This window comes from Ochlerotatus camptorhynchus, unplaced genomic scaffold (genome assembly GCF_037179485.1).
Source record: "Ochlerotatus camptorhynchus isolate MF236.1 unplaced genomic scaffold, CSIRO-AGI_Acam_v1.1 ptg000003l, whole genome shotgun sequence".
NCBI classification, from domain to species: Eukaryota; Metazoa; Arthropoda; class Insecta; order Diptera; family Culicidae; genus Ochlerotatus; species Ochlerotatus camptorhynchus.
In genome coordinates, this window is record NW_027040495.1 from 195,570 (window position 1) to 216,680 (window position 21,111).

At 36.4% G+C, this 21,111-nt stretch overlaps 1 protein-coding gene across 2 annotated transcripts in view; it reads right to left on the reverse strand.

Annotated features, from left to right (window-relative positions):
• Positions 1–1,137: 1,137 nt before the first annotated feature.
• The window catches only part of LOC135711856 (histone-lysine N-methyltransferase Set8-like), a 29,464-nt gene continuing 9,490 nt past the window's right edge, over positions 1,138–21,111 (reverse strand). For both annotated transcript variants that reach the window (XM_065234865.1, XM_065234927.1), the window contains 4 exons: positions 5,125–6,028; positions 3,873–4,260; positions 3,606–3,796; positions 1,138–3,531 (listed from right to left, as the gene is read on the reverse strand). In XM_065234865.1, the coding sequence (XP_065090937.1) occupies positions 3,321–3,531; positions 3,606–3,796; positions 3,873–4,260; positions 5,125–6,028 (1,694 nt within the window). In that variant the 3' untranslated portion in view covers positions 1,138–3,320. The remainder of the gene's footprint in view (positions 3,532–3,605; positions 3,797–3,872; positions 4,261–5,124; positions 6,029–21,111) is intronic.

Genomic DNA, 21,111 nt, shown 5'->3' on the forward strand with positions numbered 1-21,111 from the left:
GATGTTTTTTTCCGTGTAGCAATCGTGTGGAAGTATCATTGAATTATCTCATAGCGTGGCCTGGAAATAAGAATGTTTTGTATATAATATCCTTATGTACTAGGTAGTGTAACGTCACATTTGCTGTTGTATTGAAATAAAGGAAGAAAAGAGATGGACAGTTTTGGCGTGGTGACATGTACTGGACTGAATTTTACCACTACATTTAGAAAATGATGATCAAAGAATATTTCAAAAAGTAGACGAAAACAAATTATTCACTCTTTGTAGAACCTTAATTTAATTGAAGTCTCGGTTCTTAAAGTTTATTCTACGTTCGTACCAAGTTCCGATCGGGAGAACGAGAACGGCCATATATTATGTATGGCTAAACACCTTTAGGGGGTGGGGGTGGTGGAGGTTTCTAATATTGATCAACAATATACTATGTCATTTATGGATGACCCCTTACTTGCTTTACATGATGGGATCAGCTGACTTGAAGATCAAGAACTTTTTTCACAAAGTTCTTTATTTTATCACACAAAGCGTCAAGGACATTGGGCTTTATCTTCTGGATTGCAAAGAATTTCTCGAACACCTATTGCCTCAAGTCACTGTACTATTCCCTGGTGCGATTCATTCTGAAATACTGAAAGAGTTGAGTCCGTGCAACGACGTTTTCTTCGATTCGCAAAAAGGAAGCTACCTTGGAGAGACCCGTGTTACTTTCCTAGCTATGAAATTCGCTGCCTGTTGATCGATATGGAGCCTCTTCGAAGTAGAAGAGATCTTCAATGGCCTTGGCTCGTCACGGACACATTACTGGGTAGAATCGATTGCAACGCAATCTTGGAGCAATTTAACATCAACGTCCAAGCCCGAGCGCTGCGTGACTACGTACGTTATGCTAGGTGGGCTGCGCCGATTGTACAATCAAGTCTCTTCGTTATTTGATTTCCACCTGCCACGAAAGATGCTACGGAGACTTTTCTCTTCATTTGTTTTTGGCTATGTAAACCATGAATAATTGAACGCATCAATGTTTAATTTATGATTTTTAATTTGTGACCTACACTTTTAATTTTAAGTTAATCCATCAAAATAAATACAATATGAAAGTACCTATGTGCCAATTGAATAAATCCACTGCCTATCCTTCTTATGGTAGCATAGGCAAAAAATGAAGTAATGCAATTGGGTTGTTAGCGGAATGCTTCAATAAAACAGCAAAAAAGTTATCTTCCATTTAATTCCTCTTAATTAATTTTGGTACCTATATATGCCAGATACGTATTTCGACTACAATGTGCAGTCTTCATCAGTGTCATTCGCAATAAAGAACTTATCAAATGAATGAAATTGATGACTGGCATAGTGAACATGTGGGGCATAGTGAGCATCCCGTGCACCAGCTTGGACTTCCGGCCGTTCGGAACAAATTGGTTGGTAGTATGATCAATATCGTAATGATATTGAACCTACTACCAGTTGATTTGTTTCATGCAGCTGGAGATTCAGAGCCAAACTGCGGGATGCTCACTATGCCCCTCCTCCCCCTAGGTACCAACATTGATAAAGAGAATCACTTGCTGTTTTATTTAAGCATTCCGCTAACAAGCCAATTTCATTACATCAACCTGTTTGCTTATTCGATACGAATTTTCTACGTTTGTCCCCTGGTAGAGCAAGATAAGTCGCGGGGCAAGATGGGCCAGTTATTATATTAGATTTATTAATGTATTTGTTTGTCAATATCAACAGATTCAATGCAACACCCCAATAATTGTTTGCTTTTTCAAACCAGCACTGGGGCTGCATTAAGGTTGATGTTGACGAATAAACAAATTAAGAAATCAAGTAGATTGCCCTGTGTCCCATCTTACCCCTCCTTACCCTACATCGTCGTTAGTTGCTAGAATAATTATCTTCAGGAGATGACCTTAGGCGCTCATTTTTTGACGAAGATACATTATGAGGACAAGAACTTTATTTCACCCCTTGACGAAAAAAGCCCATTTTCCCATTTTCAAACGAAACGGATTTTCCACGCACAAACTAAGACTGTGTTCCATTTGGTTTACATGAGCGTGTAGATAATCTAACAAGATTGGATCTTTTGCAATGCTTTTTAGAATAGGTAATACCTGTTAGGTATAGAAGACGAAGAAATGAAACACTCTTCTTGAACAAGACATTTTAACTATTGACGATCAAACGATAACATAAAGCGCCGCTTGTGACAAATAGGAGAGCTATTAAAATGATGATGGCTTCATAATTTTGCACGGCGAGGTATGGGAGAATAAGTTTAACTTGATTTTATTTTATATTTATTTCTTTTTTTTGGTTGGTTGGGTTGGTTGGAATCAATAGATCTAAACGAAAACTAAGAAAAAAAAAAAACAATTACGCCTCTCGAGTGCCTTTTAGGTTTCTTCCTGCTAGTAGCAATAAAAAAATTAACAATTTTTTTTTCTGATAGCAAATGCTTCTTAAGTGTTCTCTCCTATACCTCGCCGTGCAAAATTTTGAAACCATCGTAATTTTTCTATTTCTCCTAGCGCTATCGTTAGATTGCCAATTGGATAGGCAAGAGTTTTGAAGTTTTCATCGTCAAAGCCAATGTTGATTGTTATCGGTTTCCTCGACCACAATTTAAGCAGCAATTAAACATCAATGATAATTTTAGTAAATTGTTCCAACTAAATGCAGAAATAAAATGAAAAAAAAAAACGGTAATTTGCAGCACCATACACTCACTAATGCAATAAATAAAAATAGGATCTTTGTGTTTGCATTTCAACAATCTTGTCTCTTTAGTAGGAAGTAAACTGTATGTTAATCAGTTATCGTTATAGCATTACTTTTTTCTTTTTTTTCTTACCGGTTTTACTACACAGTGCACAGCATATAAACTATAAGAAAATAGTAAATAAACAATACATAACTAGTTGTGTTCCTGATACGCTGCCGTTTTGTTTGGTGTGTTAGTTTACTCTGGCCACAAGATATGTGGTGAAAAATTGTAGTGTAGGTATTTTGTTCACTCCGGTACGGTACAAGAGAGTATCTCTTGATATTTGATGATTACCACTGCAAGATGTAGACTATTGTTTTCATGCTAAAATTGGGAATTGAAAATGAACATCAAAATGCTTGTACTCCGCTGTTTCCTGCTCCCTCCAGCACAAACAATATGGCGGTACTTGGCTGTGAAACGCTTGCTCCGTGCTGTAGCCGAAGTGATGTAAAAGCATCATCATTAGGACAGCGCGCAAATTTTGGTTGCATTAAATTTAATAAACTTTGTTTTTGATTTCCGTGCAATGAAATCATCTCTAGAACGCTAGCCAAGGGTAGTGCTGTAATGCTTCCTTAGAACGGTCTCCATAGTCATATGTGACTTCCACTCCCTCGAAAATGTCTTCTTTGGCTATTAGCACCAGATGAGGCCGATTGTTAAGAGTCACTGTCTTGGTCATAAGATTTCCGTTGCGCGAGTGGTTTACTAACCGTCCCAGCTTTCCGCTTTCGGCTGTCGCGTCGATGCTGAAATAGAAAAATGTCGTTAGAAGAAAGTAACTATTAAATAAAGTTGTACTTCTATGCCCCAACACACTTACCAATGCTGTACATTTTTGTGTTTAAAATAGTACATATAACAGCCAGTACTATCATCTTCAGCGTATATCTGTTCGCGTTCCTTAGCTTCGGCAACGGCGATAAGATCTCCTACATATTCGACCACGAATTCACCTTTCATGAAGGGTCTTGTAGTTAATATTCCACGTCCTTTACCCTCGAAGTGAGCGATCTGAAGTAGGGTTAGTTAGCACAAATTTAGTATTAAAAATGATCTTGAACACTGCAAACAACCTGTAAGACCCTACCTTCAATCCCGTTTCACGTTCTTCACGAATAGCTTTTTCAATATCTCGTTCACGCTCCCATTGGACTTCTTTTTTGGTTTTCCTTACGCTCCTCCTTACTTGGAAGAAATCGGTAAGCTTCTTGTTGGTCCCAGCTTCGCCGTGTTTAGCAGCATTTGTCGGCACGGCCGTAGGAACCTCACACTGTTTACTACTTTGGTTATTGTTGTTGGTGTTTTGCTGCGCAGTTGGATTGACAGAATCGTTCAAAACCGGTTTCTTCTTGTCCAACTCTGGTTTTAGTAGCGCTCCTGTACTGGAAGTTGTCACGTTTGGTAAATTGTTGACACCGGTAGAGTTTATTACTTCTGTTTCCTCCAGTGCATTTTCTGATTCTTTCGTGTGAAGTCTGGTGTAAACAAATATCTAATTAAACTTTTATCTTTTATTTTTACCTTGGACCCACATGTCTTTCGTGTTACTTCAGTGATCGGAAAAAAAAATCAAAAATTCAAGTTTACATGAATTCTTGAGAATTCAGCTGCGCATCAATTGGAAACAATTAAAATACTATTAATTATAAACAAAAACTTGTTTCAATGGGTTCGATCATTTAGTATGAAATGGAACATCTTTTGTTTTAGCACTTTTATCAAAACAGTATTTTTGCATCTCAAAACAATGAAAAACCTTATGGGAAGGAAAGGGTAAAAGAATGCAGTGCTTTGTATTTTGGCGTTATTCATTGTTAATAGTGTTGTTTTATCATTAGTGGATGATAAACCTAACAAGACATTATTGAGCGTACTATCAATTAACGTTTGAGCCGTTTTTGAGTTTTAAGTTGGTTATTTTTTGGCATTGTGAGTGTGTGTGCCTGAAAATGTATGAGAATCTTAAGCGTGAAATTTGTTTGCCAGATTCGTATACGAGTTTATTGTCTCAGGGAGGCTCAATTAATAAGATTTTCCGAACACTGGTTACGTGTTACTATTAGTGGTTGGTTAAATACACGTTGTACTATATGCTATTTTAGCACTACAAAGCATAAAAGCCTTCTTTTAATGGGGGTGTTCATAAATCACGTAGATACTTTAGAGGGTTGGGAGGGTAGGTGAACGGATTGGCAAATGTCTACGGACCATACAATTTCCGAATAATTTGTATGGATGATCGTCTACGCGAGGGGATGGGGGGGAGGGGTGTTTATGAACAGCTCCAATGTAGACTAATAGATGTGCAACTCTGGGTTCATAGCAAACGGTGTGCTTACCTTCGTTTTGATTTGACATTTCTTCTCGTAGTACGTTTGCTCTGGATGTTCAAATGTGCCAGTGCCGTTGAAGGACTAGCAACGATGGGATTCTTCACAGGAGACGGACACAAAATGCGATGCGGAGTAGCTGGTTTCCGCCGTTTCCGATCGGCTGAAGCCACTAGATCGAGTGCACCGGAAGATAGGATAAATACTCCGCTGTCGCCGCTATCACATGAATTACTGTCCTGGCTTAGGAACGTTGTCGAATCTATTTCCGTAACCTGTGTTGGCTTTGAGAGATCAAGTGCATACTCTGATGGTTCCATTTTAATTGAAATTGAAGCCGCTGCACTACCCCACATCGGATCACATTTTGGCGGTGAAAATTTAGTTTGCATTTCAGTTGAAAGGAAAGAGTTTTTAATGATCATTCGAGATTTGTCCGTGGGCGTTTTGTCAAAGTTCAAACTAAGCACTGGCTCCTGAAGGAAAATGTTGCTCGCTGGATTGCTCTGAATCATGTTGAAACCAATAGTTGTCATAACTGGAGGATTACCACTTCCACTGGCAACATTTTCAAACGAATCACACGTGTTTTCGTCCGTGAGATCGATGAAGGTCTGTATTGTTTCAGTAGCTTTATTGTCATTGGCTATCGGTGCTGAAGGTTTGCCAGTCGTCAAATATTTAGCAATTCCATTCAATTTGGATCGACCTCCACGTAAAACCATTGGCGCTGCTGAATCCACTGTTGCACTTGTTTTGGCCTGGCTATTGTCATTATTTATATGATTGTTTGTAAAGTTAGAAATGTTGTTGTCGTATTTGAAATCTTTGCGTTTAGGACTCGCCGTGTCGTCGATAGCAGTGGATCCAGAAAGTAATTGACCGACTGTATTGGTCTGACGTGTCCGGCGTCCTGGAGACAAAAATAAAAGCAATACATTGAGTTAAGAAGGTTTGTTTAATATAAATATTTTTCTGTAATTAAATCTTGTAGGTAGCATAGGAAAAAACAGGTTTAAACGAACTAGTTTATTGGAGTATTGACAGTTTGATTGAGTAATTGCTAGTACAAAAATGAATAAAATTTATGCATTTATGAGTAACAGATATTGGTGTAAAAAAAATACACACGTTTTAGCCGAATATGTATACTTTATAGTCTAAATTCAAAATTTCCCAGCAGCTTGCTACAAATATTGGACGGTAATTTGATTTGTTTAAATTAATTTATTTATGATTATATGTAGCATTTTTTCTAGTTTTATAATTAAAACTTTGCAAAAAGATATTAATATTTTGACGGAAATAAAAAATCTCATAAACATTTCTACCTACCAAGTAGTCAATAATTTGCAATTTTATGAGTAGATATAAGTATCAATTTAAACACGTGAAATTTATATCTGCCCGATGAAATTGCATAATATTGACTGCTTCTACATATAAGTTCCATTATTCTCATTCAAAATTCACGTAAAAATTACGTAAAAAACATTTCAAACGAAACGGAATATCACGTAAAAGTTACCAGTTTTCCAGTAGTATTCACCGCGATTTCACGTAAGCAGTACGTGAAAATCAGGTCTTATTTACCTGAATAATTACGTAGAAAATCGAAGCTGAGTTTTGATCGGCTACGTGCAATTCCGGTAAAAGTTGCGTGAAAAATAGGGTGGACGAAAACCACCTACACGAAACGAAAATCAATTATTTTAGTCATGTTTTTCACTTATACATTTTAGCCAAAACCTAAACCTTATACATTCCATAAGACATACCACATAGGTCATATAAGAATGCATTAAAGGTATGTGTGACCACTTATACATTTCATTTGACACATGATCTTCATTAACTTTTTGCAAGGCGTCTGCTTATTACTTGACTTATACATTTTATGAATAATGCCAAAAGGTATAAGGAGATTTCTATCCGTGTATGTTTTCACGTAAATCGGACGTGACGATCTTTCAGAGTGTAGTGGTGCAAAATGCGCAATAAGGATAAACAGAACTACGGCGTTCTAAAGCGCAACCAACAAAGCTGATTCATCGTCAGCGTCAGTGTAAAATTTGATTCTGATCAACCCTAATAATCAAATACCATGATACCCCTAACACGTCGTTAAACTCTCTTTTATGGTTATTTTTATTAGGGTACATATAGTTCAAGAGCAAATTTTCATTATTTCGAAAGTAACATTCGCACCGATCTGAGAAAAATAAAGTTTTGTATTGGTGACCGAAAAGTTATTCCTATTTCCAATTTAACACATATAATCTCATAGTGATAGCAATGTTTATCATAATAAGTATGGTTTTAATCATACAAAGCAGATCGCTAGCTTTCATGCTTAAAATTACTAGTTTATTATACGTTATTATACGTCGTTTGGTGGCCCCCTAATGTTACTTAAGTCAAAGTGTATTTACCAGGATATTCGGGAGAATTATCAATCACGTCCCCTTAGGTGCAGCCCATTCATCATTTTAGGACCACCGAAATCATCTTAGCAACAAACAGTTTTATTTATTCACTTTAATAATGAGAAATCGAAACGCCGAACGTACACTTTTCACTGGTTTCTCTGCGCTGTTACTTAAGGCAAACGGCATCTCCATAGAAATCGGGTGACTTAAGTAACATCGAAAAATATTTTGATCAGAAGGTACACGGACAGAAAATTGTTTGCATTTAACCAAAAAAACTTTAGTTGTATTTAAACAAACAATTCCGGTTGAAATTATATTGCATTTTGTTGTTTCAATAAAACTTATTCATATAAATTCAAAACAGGATTCTTTTTGTTTTAATAAGTCACTTTTCAACTGCAACTAGTTGGAGGCGAACCAGCCCAAGGCTGAAAGCCTCCCTAATAAAGATAAATAATAATAATAATAACTGCAACTATGGTAAAAACAACAATATTCTTTTATTAAGTCAACAATAATAAGTTTTAATTTAGCATTTATTTGTTGTGTACACTACCCGGTGCAACGCATGAATGCAAAAATAACTACCGGCCATTCCTCGTTTTCACCAGGGCAAAAATGTAAACAATAACACAAAACTGAATTCAGCTCTTCACGCGTTTCACAATATTTAATTGTTTTCAATTGTGAATTTCGAGAACTAAGTGTAAAATTTCCAAAAATATTGATATTTGAGGTAAATAAGTATGCTGCAGTTGCTAAATATAAACAGCTTTTCTTTTTTCTTTGATTTGTTTTTCCGTCGATCTTGTTTTCCGTACTAATGCTACCGACGCAAGACAGGCAGCTCCCACACCTGGACCCTACTTATCGACCTATCAACTTATGAACTAAGGACCAACGGCTTTACTTCCCTTCTGAAGGATGGCGAGATCAGTGATTTAATGCCTCAGATAGTCGATCTTGAAAATCCTGAAATTCAATTGCAATTCTGTTTGTTGCAACAAAAAAAAAAAACATAAAATGCGTGAATTGTCAGACTTATAAAATAAATATGATTGAATCAACGAGAAATCTCTTTTAAAAAACAAACATATTTTGTTGTTGACCCAGCTGCCAAATTTGACAGCTTACGTCAAAACCATGATAGCTCTTGTAAATTCGAAAAGATTTTCTTTTTGATTTAACAATCCATGGATTTTAAGGGACAAAAATACTGCATTGTTGAAACAATAATAATTTCTTTTTGCAGCCTAAACAAAATGAAATTCTTATTGATTTTACGTCAAATATTATTACGTTTAAAATATTTTTTTCTGCGTGTAATTACGTCAAAAAGCAATTTGACTGGTACATAAAATTAAAAATGGGATGTGATCCTCTATTCGGACAGTATATCAAGAACAAACTTTCATTATGTCGTAAGTAACATTCGCACCGATCCGAGAAAAATAAAGTTTTGTTTTGATGACCGAAAAGTTATTCCTATTTCCAATTAAACAAATATAATCTCATAGTGATAGCAATGTTTAACATATTAAGCCGGGGTTAAATCAAACAAATGCAAATCGCTAGCTTTCATGCTAAAAAATACTGGTTTTTGAGTCAAAAGTTATTATACGTCGTTTGGTGGCCCCTATTGTTACTTAAGTCAAAGTGTATTTACCAGGATATTCGGGAGAATTATCAATTACGTCTCCTTACTTGCAGCCCATTTATCATTTTAGGACCACCGAAATCATCTTAGCAACAAACAGTTTTATTTATTCACTTTAATAATGAGAAATCGAAACGCCGAACGTACACTTTTCACTGGTTTCTCTGCGCTGTTACTTAAGGCAAACGGCATCTCCATAGAAATCGGGTGACTTAAGTAACATCGAAAACTATTTTGATCGGAAGGTGATTACGTCGAAAAGCAATTTGACTGGTAAATAATTTTAAAAATGGGATGTGATCCTATATTCAGACAGTATGTAGTGTAATAGCAGGAGCATCGATTGACACTGATAGCTCGACTTTGTTTACCTTTGTTACATTCGACGTAATGAAAATTTGCTCTTGATATAGTGTAATAGCAATGAATAGCAATAATAGCGACGTAATGAAAATTTGCTCTTGAGTTGTTCTAATGTGTCAAATTCATAATTCAGCCATTTTGGATTTTTGTATGGGACAGCGACCGAGTTTGTTTACAATTTGCTCTAAAACAGCACTTTTCCCCCTGTATCACCATGTATATACCCACTAAAGAGCCTAAATTTATAAAGAGGCGACATGTCAAAATTGGAACAATCGATAGTGTGTCAACCCGCATAAACGCGAACCATCACATGACCTTACCGATAATGGTTATAAATTGTTTATAATCCCTGCTAAACTTCAACTGAAATGGTTATGGAACTTTACATGAACGTTTGTGTGATAAAGTTTTAACCTTATCTATTATGGTTTTTTGGAAGCGGACCTTACAAATAATGGGTTGTTAAGAACCATTATCATTCCAAATTCTTGTTTTCTCCATACATTATCGGAAAGAGAACTATATTAGAACGTTTTTACTTATGGTTTGAGAACATTAATGGTTATGGTTATGGTAGTCAGTAAGGTCCATTAATGGTTTTGTATTATCGCTCAACTTTACGTGAAATATATCGTGAATTGGTAATCAGTAATTTACAGGCAACCAATTCGCGATATATTCCACATAAAGTTGATCGATGTTACAAAACCATTCATGGACCTTACTGGTTACCATAACCATTACCATTAATGTTCTCAAACCATAAGTTAAAAGGTTTTAGTATAGTTTTCTTTCCGAAAATGTATGGAGAAAACAAGAATTTTGAATGGTAATGGTTCTTAACAACCCATTATTTGTAAGGTCCACTTCCAAAAAACTATAATACTTAAGGTTAAAACTTTATCATTAAACGTTCATGTAAAGTTCCATAACCATTTCAGTTGAAGTTTAGCAGGGATTATAAACAATTTATAACCATTTTAGGTAAGGTCAATTTATGGTTCGCGCTTATGCGGGAAAGTCATAGGAAAAGTCATTCCAATCGAGCAGAAGACCTGTCAAATGGATAAGATGTCGTCTCTTTATAAATTCAGGCTCTTTAATACCCACCATGATCGGTGGAAAAGCAACTTGACATGCGTTGCATCTGTCATTCGACGGACGAACCCCTTCATCAACGCTGACGGTGACACAGTATTGATGAATTTAAGCAAAGGTAAAACTGACCATGCGACACCTAGTTTTCATATTTGCAATTATAAAACTGATGATGTACTTAAAAAATATTCCATACGATTTGACAGGTAGCAAAACGTCATTATCATTTTTCACATCATTTCCATCTGCTGGTCGACCGTCACATAAATTCATCATTGGGTTCTTTATTTTAAAAAAATATATCGGTTTTTATATATCATCTGAAAGAGCTTCCACACACTTTCATCTCGATTTTTAAATCAAGATTTAAAGCTAAATAATAACTTCACTGTTTGACACTAAACTGACAAACTGACAGCTCGCTCCCATACAAAGTGACACCGAGGAGCGCTAATAAGGTGATTTTTGCTAATGTAATCGTACTTATTTAAAATAGTTCCAGTGTACCAAAATTGATAAAACATTTTGGGTTTGGATTCAATTTTTAATGCAGATTACGATTATGCATTATGCATGCACCTCAATACCTTTAAAGAATCTAATTGTGGGTCGAGCTTTACACCGACACCGTACGAGGGCCGACGATGCCGTGCACATAAAAAATGTTACTAAGGGTCCCGCAAAGAGAAAATCTTAAGGCCGGCGCACAATAGATACGTTTTCGGGTTTTTTGTGATTGATTTTTCATCAGTGTTAGCGGCAAACAATTTTTTGCGTTAGCATCGATAAATTTTTTGCGTTAACATCGAATGGCTTTGATTCAGGAATGAAAACAAAATGCATATCGGTAACGAAGCGTCGAGAGAAAATAGGCCATATCACCAACAATTAATACGAAACTAACGATTTTAAATTGGCTCACTACTTGACTAGTCTATTGGTCCCAAGCAAACGATTAACGTATCCCATTCAAGTCGAAATTCCAGTACTACACTATGTTTGTTTTGATTCGCTATAAAAATTTGACAGATAAAATGAGGGGTTAGTGGATTTTCCTATGTTTCGAGGTGTGAATCGATTAGCTTGGGACCGAAGAGAGTACCAGAGCTGAGCCAAAAAGTTAGCACGTTTCTTCGGGACCTTCTAGTCTTAGAGTTACCTCTATGATATCACCAAATCATTTAACCTAACACTTTTGACAGGTAGTGGCGCCTTTTTTACGGTTTGGACTTAGTCTTTTTATATCTCGAATGGAGTGAACATAATATGTTTGGATAACAATGCTGCTCAATTCTTCATCCTGGATCAAGAGTGATCTCATTCACGGAATACCCGATGATGTTAAACAGAGATCCGAAGAGAAAATAAGTGCGATCAATGCAATAGATGCATAGTCCATTAAGACAAACGAGGTGGACCTTCCATCAACGGTTACTACCAGCCATGTAATTCAGTACTTACTTAACCACCTATCACCATTTTGCGAAAACCCAGTCAATGACAGGAAGCGTCTAAAAGCCTACAAACAATTTGAATCAGTATATGTTATTTCCATGGAATGAATTCTTGTTAGTGCTGTTTGTTGTCCGAGGTTCCCTAATAAATAAATACCATAAACGAATGAAAACCCAAATGGAAAACTAATCATGCTTTCATTTAAATTCAATCAAATCAATTTGATCAATTTCGTATTCTCTCTCTTTATACCGAGCTATATGCGTCAACCAGGCAAATAGTGATTTAGTTAACTTCTAAATTAGTTAGTTTAGATTTTTTCCTGAGTGTACCCACCATAGACACCTCTGCTGTTCGAAGTATGGAATGTTGTGATAACGGGACGTCATCAACATTTTTGCTCCAAGTATCCTTCACTGTGGTTTTTGACACTAACTGGAGGGCATATGTTGTTCCATTTTCCTCTGTTCCTGGGAGAAGAAAAGAGAGGGCTGAAAATCTGAACCTCCAGTTAGTGTCAAAAAGTAAAGTTCGACAATGACCATGCATAAGGGCGACAACACGATGACTCGCTAGATTTAACGTTTCTCGGTGCGTTTGCTGTTGCTTTTGATAGCCAATACAACCTGTTACAAGTTGTAACTTACAACTCTGTATTGAACAAATTCTAGAAAATTGTTTCGCTTAGCTGTAGCATTGCAAAGAGAAAATTGATGAAGAGAATCGATCATCGCGAATACGCCCTTATGCACGCTCACTGCCGTGTTAAGGATACATTAAATCAAGCTGAACATTGCATTAGGTCCTAAGTAACATTGATCGATTCTCTTCATCGACTTTCTCTTTCGTTAATAATAATAACAACTTTACACGGCGATGCACCCTTTAGTGTGCGTGCGTTTAACGTCACTAATCTATGCATTGAAACAAATCGGCATGTACTGTTTTATCGTTTATCGGATCCATCTTATAATATAGAAGGTTTGTTCATTCTTTGTGATGATTCATAGACTCAAATGAATTATCAATTATAAACTGCGACTGCGATATGGAATGCTTTCTATCGTAATTTCACATACTTAGTGCATGACATTCCTTTGCTTTAAAAGTGGTTAGCGATGGGTAAGATTAGAAGGGGTATACACTTAAAAAAGTTTTCACTTTTTTTATCAGGAACGCACATAGTATGTTTCCAATAACAAAAATAATGATTTTGATCTGAATATCACATAGCATAAGATAGATATAGATTTTATTGGACACATAACGTTCATGTGGTATTTCCAATTATGGAATCACATGAAAGTTATCTGAAATTCACATGGATATTTTCTATAACCAGTAATTTATTTTATGAGTGTACACTAGACCCTCTCTAGGTAAGATTTATATGAATATTGTCCGATATATTTTATAGTGCAGAACTGTTGACATAAGCGGCACCGGTGATGTAGTGGTAAGCTTGATTACCACTCACCCCAGCAGGCCTGGGTTCAATCCCAGTCGACACCGCCGGGATGTTCTGAGGCATAGCATCTCTGATCAGTAAAGCCTTTGGTACGCGGCTAGGGGCACGCAATATTTCAATAGTATAATACCCTTGCGAACCCAAATAAATCTACCTGTGTAAAAAAGAGTAATTTGCGGCAAAACCTGCCAGTATCGCACCTAACGTCAGTGCCTATACGTAAGCGTACTACAACGCGGCTCTCAAACAAAGGAGTACCAAGTGTGATACTATCACTGCTAGACTAGATCTTTGGTTTTCTCATGCAGTGGTTCATCAGAGAGGGGAAGCTGGTGATGAGTACCGTTCCACCGCTCATCGTATAGGTTCGGATTCTTGCACATGTTAACAGGTTTATTTCCGAAGATATCCGGTAACCTGAAACGGGAAACATTTTTTAAATAACGTAACCTCAAATCAAACCTCGGTTTACTTGTGAATTTCTTACCTCTACGACATAATGAATCTTCCGTCCACTGCACTATTTCACAGTGTTCACTGGCCTGGTAATACAATCACAGGTGTGTAGAGTAGTTTTTTTTTTATCGTAAACTTGAATGATAATTTACTTCACTTCTTATGCACTTAAACAATCAAACTAATTCAATGTATGTGACACGATTCTATAACATTCCCCCGAAAACCATTCCTCAGAAAAGCATTTCCCAGAATGAACCATTCCCCGGAAAAGTATGCCATGTATTAGATTATAGTCACTCCTGGAATCTTCTTTCGCGTATATAAAAAGAAGAGAAATCTTCTTAATGGGTCAAGAGGTTAGGAGACCTTAATGGATCAAGGGGTTTTCCCTTCTTTGAAAATATAAGAAAAGAAAATAATTAATTCTTCTGATGTATGAAAAAGAAGGTAATATTCCCTTCTTTTAATATATAAGGAAAATATATAATCAATAGCTTTTCGCAAGGGATTCGGGATAATGACCATTTGGGATAATAACGTGTGGAATAATGTTATAAAATTATAAATGATTATATGATTTGAGTAGTAGCTATACTGAAGATCCGAGAGATGTCGCCCCTTCAGTGGTAGGAAAATCATTTTTGCAGTATGGAGAATATCAGAAAATCCTCAGAAAATGACTAAACATGTTTTTGCAGAAGGACACAAATAAACGAGTGTTTACCTTATCACCATAGTAATGTACACACTTAAACAGAGATCCTGAGTTCGGTAAAAAAAATTACCGTTTTAGTTCGGTAATACTAAACATTACAGATGTTTCGGTATTTTCTCGCTCTATTGTTGAAAACGGTAAAAAAAATTACCGGCAGATCTGTAAACCAGCTTCATCACTGACTTCGGTGAAATATTTTACTGAAGTTTCGGTAAACAACCCGTTCAATTACCGAGTTCGGTAGTTTTCACAGCGAGAAACGTCAATCGAGCCAAGACCAGCGAATCCAAACACATAAAGCAACAAACGATACAGACAAAACGGTTGCTACGACTACCATGACAAACTCGCTCTGTAACAAAGCTCGATCCGAGTGGTAGAAGGATAATGATATATTGCTTGCCTGCTTTGTTGCAATATACACGTATGAGGACATAGCTTGATATGAATCGGGAAAAGACATAACAAAAAAATTCCCATTAACACACGTGTATCATCTTCGGCTTTACTTCGTGAAGCAGCTTGCCAACAATTTGCTCGTTTCCTTCTACCGCCCCGAATGAGTTGTGTCGCACGGGCTGCTTGTCATGAAAAAGAACGGTGAAGATTATATCATTATTGCTTTCCACTTCTGACATAGCGTTATTATTCGGTTCGTTGATCGCTTGTTATTTGTCATTTGGAGATATTTTTGATTCCTTGGCCAAGACTGATGAGTAGTATTGAACAATCTTCTATCAGGTGTTGTAAAATGGATACAGGTAAGACGTATAGTATAATAAAAATTAGTTGCTTTATTTTTTTTTTGTTTTAGCCCGAAGATGATTTTCCGCAGGATAGTGGAAGCATTCCACTGTTGGTAGTGCGAGGAAATTTCCCTGACGTGACGGATGGATGTGCAGTATGCTGGGGTACCATTGCTATTCCCATTGGCGACTATCTAAAATCAGCATTTGGGATCTTCATTCAATGCTTCCCTGTTTTCGATGTACCACTGAGTCCTTTTGACAACTTTTTTTGTTCATCGGTTGAGCAGTTTTCAACATCAACACATTGACCACAACTGGAGCCAAATTTTTGCATGGATTGCAATAACTGCCAGCGCTACGTGTAAGTTTTGAGCTATTCGATTTACATAAAACATGTCCGTAAGAATGAAATAAAATAATGACTAAGGAAAAATGTATTTAATTTAAATAATTGATAAAATCAAGAAAACACCTTCAAACAATATTAAAGTGAATTGGGTTCTTTAATTTTGAAAAATATGTTGGTTTTCATACATCATCTGAAAGGGCGTCTTTTTCTGAGCACAATGATATTTTTTTCGATCCCATTTACTTCCATCTCAATTTTTAAATCAAGATTAAAAGCAAAATAATCACTTCACTGTTTGACACTAAACTAACAAACTGACAGCTCGTTCCCATACGAAGTACCATCGAGGGGCGCTAAGATGTTGATTTTTGATTATGTAATCACACTTATTTAAATTAGTTCCAGTGCTCCAAAATTGATGAAATTTTGGATTTCGATTCTATTTGTAATGCAGATTACGAATATGCAATTACCGTAATACCCCTAAAGAACCCAATTAAATTTGAGCCGGTAAACTTTTTTAAAAATTACAGATCTGTCGGTAATTTTCATTTTCCATATCGACTCCAAAATTACAGTTCTCCGGAAAACTGAATTACAAATCAAGCTTGTTTTTTCGGTAAACGTTACCGATCATTCGGTAAATTTGACAGCTAGTTTTGCTGATTCAGTTTACAGATTTTTCGGTAATGTTCTCGATTACCGAACACATTACCGACCGTTCAGCTGTTGAGAATTCGGTAAATGAATTACCGAAGTCGGTAATTTTTTCTAAGTGTGTACTCGTGCAATTTTTGTGCATTTCCAAATGTTTTCCTACCATTCGCATACATTCGAAAGTGAATGGCCCTCTGGATGTGGATGATGTCAAAAACAACAAAACATGATTAATTGGTAGTTCAACGTTCCATGCACCAATTTTTTAATCCATCACGAGAAATTATTCAACTCAGGTCGAACAATTATTCGATAAGGTTTAACAGTTTCCGACTGGTTGAATTGGATTGCATAATAGACCATTTAACTTTTTAAATGATGAACGAAGTGTTGCAGGTTGTTATTTTCTAAAGAGTTATAAAATGGTTTGGAATTGATGAATACATAGTTCCATAAAAGTCAACGTAGTGTATCATCAGTAGTAAAGTGAAACTAATCAGAGAGTTTTATCATGAAAAATATTTTAAATCAAATGTGTATATTAAGCTGTTCTGTAATATAACACTGAAATATAATATCAAATGGCCAAAAAAAAAAGTAATAAATTACTAATTTCATCATCTTTTCTGGGGAATGGTACATTCTGGGGAATGCTTTTGTGAGGAATGGTACATTCTGGGGAATACTTTTCTGGGGAATGTTGCATTCTTATGTCGTTTTCGTTTTTGCGGTGTAGCTACATCGGTGCTACACTGCCGTACACCGAAATATTTTAGGGTGTAGATATAGGATGCACCTTTGTTTACAAACAAATGATGTTGAGCTGTCAAAGACTCGTGCTTATTCCTGCTTACACTACACCGGTGCTACACCGCAAAAACGAAAACTACATTAGGAATGGAATTCTGGGGAATGTTATAGAATCATGTGACACATCGCGAACACCCATTTTTTATGGAAGATGTTTTCAAAAGTGAATAAAAAGTACCCACTTTTATTTTTCTGAAAATACCCATTTTTGACAGCTTGGAACAAATTCAAAAAAGAGTAAAAGGTACTAATTTAATGGGTACTTTCGAATTAGCGTGTAAGTATATTTCGATTTTATACCACAGGCAAACAGACATAACACTCGCAAGTTGTTCATCGAACAAGCATTTAACGGTCAATTTATAAGTATCGTAGTTGGTAGTACCGCCATCTGTGGCGCGCATAGTCAATTCCCTTGCGTTTGACGTTTACACGCTACCGCCATCTGTTCAGCGTACTACCCATCACAGTGTACTCAACAGATGGCGGTAATGTTTTAGCGACGATGTTTTACATTGAGAAATATTCAATGTGTTATGTCTGTTTGTCATTTTTATCAAGCTTCCCGTGCTCGGTAATGGCGGCCTGTTTGTATGAATAAATGTATCCTTAACTGTGCTATCTGGAGGTTCGGATTTTGACCCCTCCCTTTCCCTCTCCCATGAACAGAAGAAAATGGAACAACATACGCCCTCCAGTTAGTGTCAAAAAGCACAGTGAAGGATACATTTATTCATACAAACAGGCCGCCATTACCGAGCATGGAAAGCTGGATACTAAGTTTGCATTCTCTCACTTTATACCGACCTTTACGTCTGTACGTAGAGTTGCGATTTAGCGTAACTTTTATACTATTTAAATTTCAATATTTTTTTAGTGTACACCTTTTTAATAGAAACTAAGCGATCGATTCAACCTCTGTTGGTGAATATAGAAAGTCAAAAAGAGTGTTGTGAGCAGACAATTTTGCCGTGAACATTGGAAGCGGAACACTTTTTCACTATTCCTGATAAATTGATTCATCTGAGATGCTCTAAAACTTTATCTATATTTGAAAAATTTAATTCTGTATAATTTTTGCAAAGATTCCGCTAGTGTTCAGGAATATTTTTGTTGAGAAAAATGCAAAATTCCAATAGTGCCTCGAGTACAGGCCAGTGACAAGGCCTATACCAACAGCAGCGTTTGACAGTAGGCAGCATGTCTCGGGCTCAAATCCTTTATTTTGCTGTGCTGTTGCCTACGCGCCTGCCACTGGGCTGCTTGAGTACGATTTATTCATATCTGCCAAAAGTAGGGCTACCCAAAATTGAATAAACAAAGTTGGAGCTGACAAGATGGCCAATGAACAAATTCGTTCGGATTCAGGTAGATGTTGTCCATACTCGTCCTCTTGTCAGACCCAGCTTTGTTTACTCATTTTTAGGTAGCCCTACTTTTGACGGACCTCTTACTCAAATTTGGGTTGTTTGCAAATAGCGAGTAGTGCGCTGTAATCGCACAATGATGCGCTATACAGCGCACTACTTCCGACACCATTTTCAACAAACAGTTAGTGGGTTATTCCGGTTTTCAACTGTACCCTAGGGGCATCCCACTCTAAACTTTGTATTTCTATCGAATATTGGGAATATTTATAAATACTTAAGAAATATCTAGCGATGGTTTGTTTGCTCCATTGCACACTGGTTGAAATCGTCGTTTTTGCGCGCTTAATTAATAACATCTTTATTTTGATATTTAGGGCTATGGTGTCTTCTGAGAAGTTTATCAGTAAATGTATGCGCTTCTTTTGGGCTTTTCAGCACAAGGATTAATCCCCCTTAAAGTGAGATAGAAAATTTGTTTTTTTTTTGGTGTCTTCACAAAAGTTTGAGGAATCATGTTTTTGAATAACTTTGTCCAGACACCTAAACCGTAACTTGCTCACTTCTGGAGATATGTTACGTTATTTGTCGACAATCCCTTAAAAGTGGTTTTTTCATCATAATTCGACTTTGAGATGTTGAATAAATGTATCCTAAAAAGTTATAGACAACGCTAAAATACAAAACTTTGCCGAATATAGCAACCCTGTAGTTTTTCGAATTAAAAAGTTATTAAGGTTTTTCTTGTTTTTTTTTGTCATTTTTTATGTACTTGTAACTCAATGTGGTGCAAAATGGTGCAAGTTGTCAACCATGCATGTGAAACTACAAGTAATTTACTTTAAGATGATGGCAAAACTCTAAGACTGTAAGGTATGTTTAGTGTAAAAGCAATTAATCATATTATAGTCAATCTCAACCACGTACCCAGTGTTACTTCATTTTTTTTTAATATGTGTAAGTGAGATCATGCCTACATGTATAATATTGATATGGTTGTCGTGGTGACAGTGTTCGTTTGTGTATCTAGTGGTTTAGTTTTCAAGCTTGAATTATTGACCACACACAAATGGCTTCCACAGGTACGTTTTTTTTTAACTTTACTGCATTTTTTGTGAAAGTTATGTGATAAAACATTTTTGAATAAATTTTTATTCCTTTAGTTGAAATAGAAAAACGACATCTGTTTTCAATATGGAAAGCAGCAGAAAGATATTTACCAATCAAAAATCACAGCGTGTTCAAAGAGGTGCTCAAATATTATTTGATTGATTTCGACATTATGCCGGAAGTTGCTGTGGAGGTTGCAAAGTACACAAAAGTTACTTGTGATGCTTTTCAAAAACTGTGGCTTAAATATAACCGTTCAGCATGCAAGGTGTTGCATAGCCATGTTGAATTTTTCCATAAACCGTTTAAGCTTCCTGCAAGTATCCTGAACATGCTTCCTTCATCATCAACAAGTGCCCAAATCGGTCGTAAACCAATTCCTTTCGACAAATGCAGTGAATCAACAAAGAGAAGAAAAACAGCGGCCATTCGTGAAAATCATCCAGTGGAAAACTTGTGTTTGCAACGCAAATAAAGCTTCACGAATCAGGAAAAAAACATGCTGCTGACATTCTTAAAGAGGCTACGCAGACAAGTCCATCGCGGGCAAGAAGGATTGCTAAATCATGGGAAAAATCATCAAATCATCCATTGTATGAGTACAGTGATGCTAAAGCTTTGGCATTATTAATAGATGCAAAGTTATCTAAGGCACAGTACATAAAAATTCAATCGGGAGCGAAAGATCTAAACGCAAATATATATCCACCATATAATCGCATCCTAGAAGCCAAAAAAAGATGCTATCCCGATGAGGACTATATAGCAGTCAGTGACACGTGTGTGGAAGTCAAATTGCAACAATTGTTGGACCATACATAGGAACGAATCATTGATGCTAATGAGGAAAATTTGGACAACTATTCAGATGAGGAGCTTCTAGACATCAAATTGACGGTTAAGTGGGGGATGGATGGCAGCTCTGGAAATCCGAAGTACAACCAAAGATTTGAAAATGACGATGGTTCAAAAAGTGAAGCGAACATATTCATCACCTCACTAGTTTTTGTATTTTTTTTTTGTAATGCCGGCCGATAAGAATACAAATGATTTCTGAAACTACTGAACTTGCTGTTCTAGAGAAAAAACTATATTGAACAACAAATTGAGAAGCTATTGCCAACTAAAATCATGAAATACGGACGTGACATGCGTATTCAGTATTGCATGTTACTAACTATGGTAGACGGGAAGATATGTTCTGCGCTAACAGGCACAAAATCGTCACAAAGGTGTTTTATTTGCTTAGCGAAACCGACCGATATGAACGACATTAATAGAGTTCGACAACTAAAAGAAGCTGA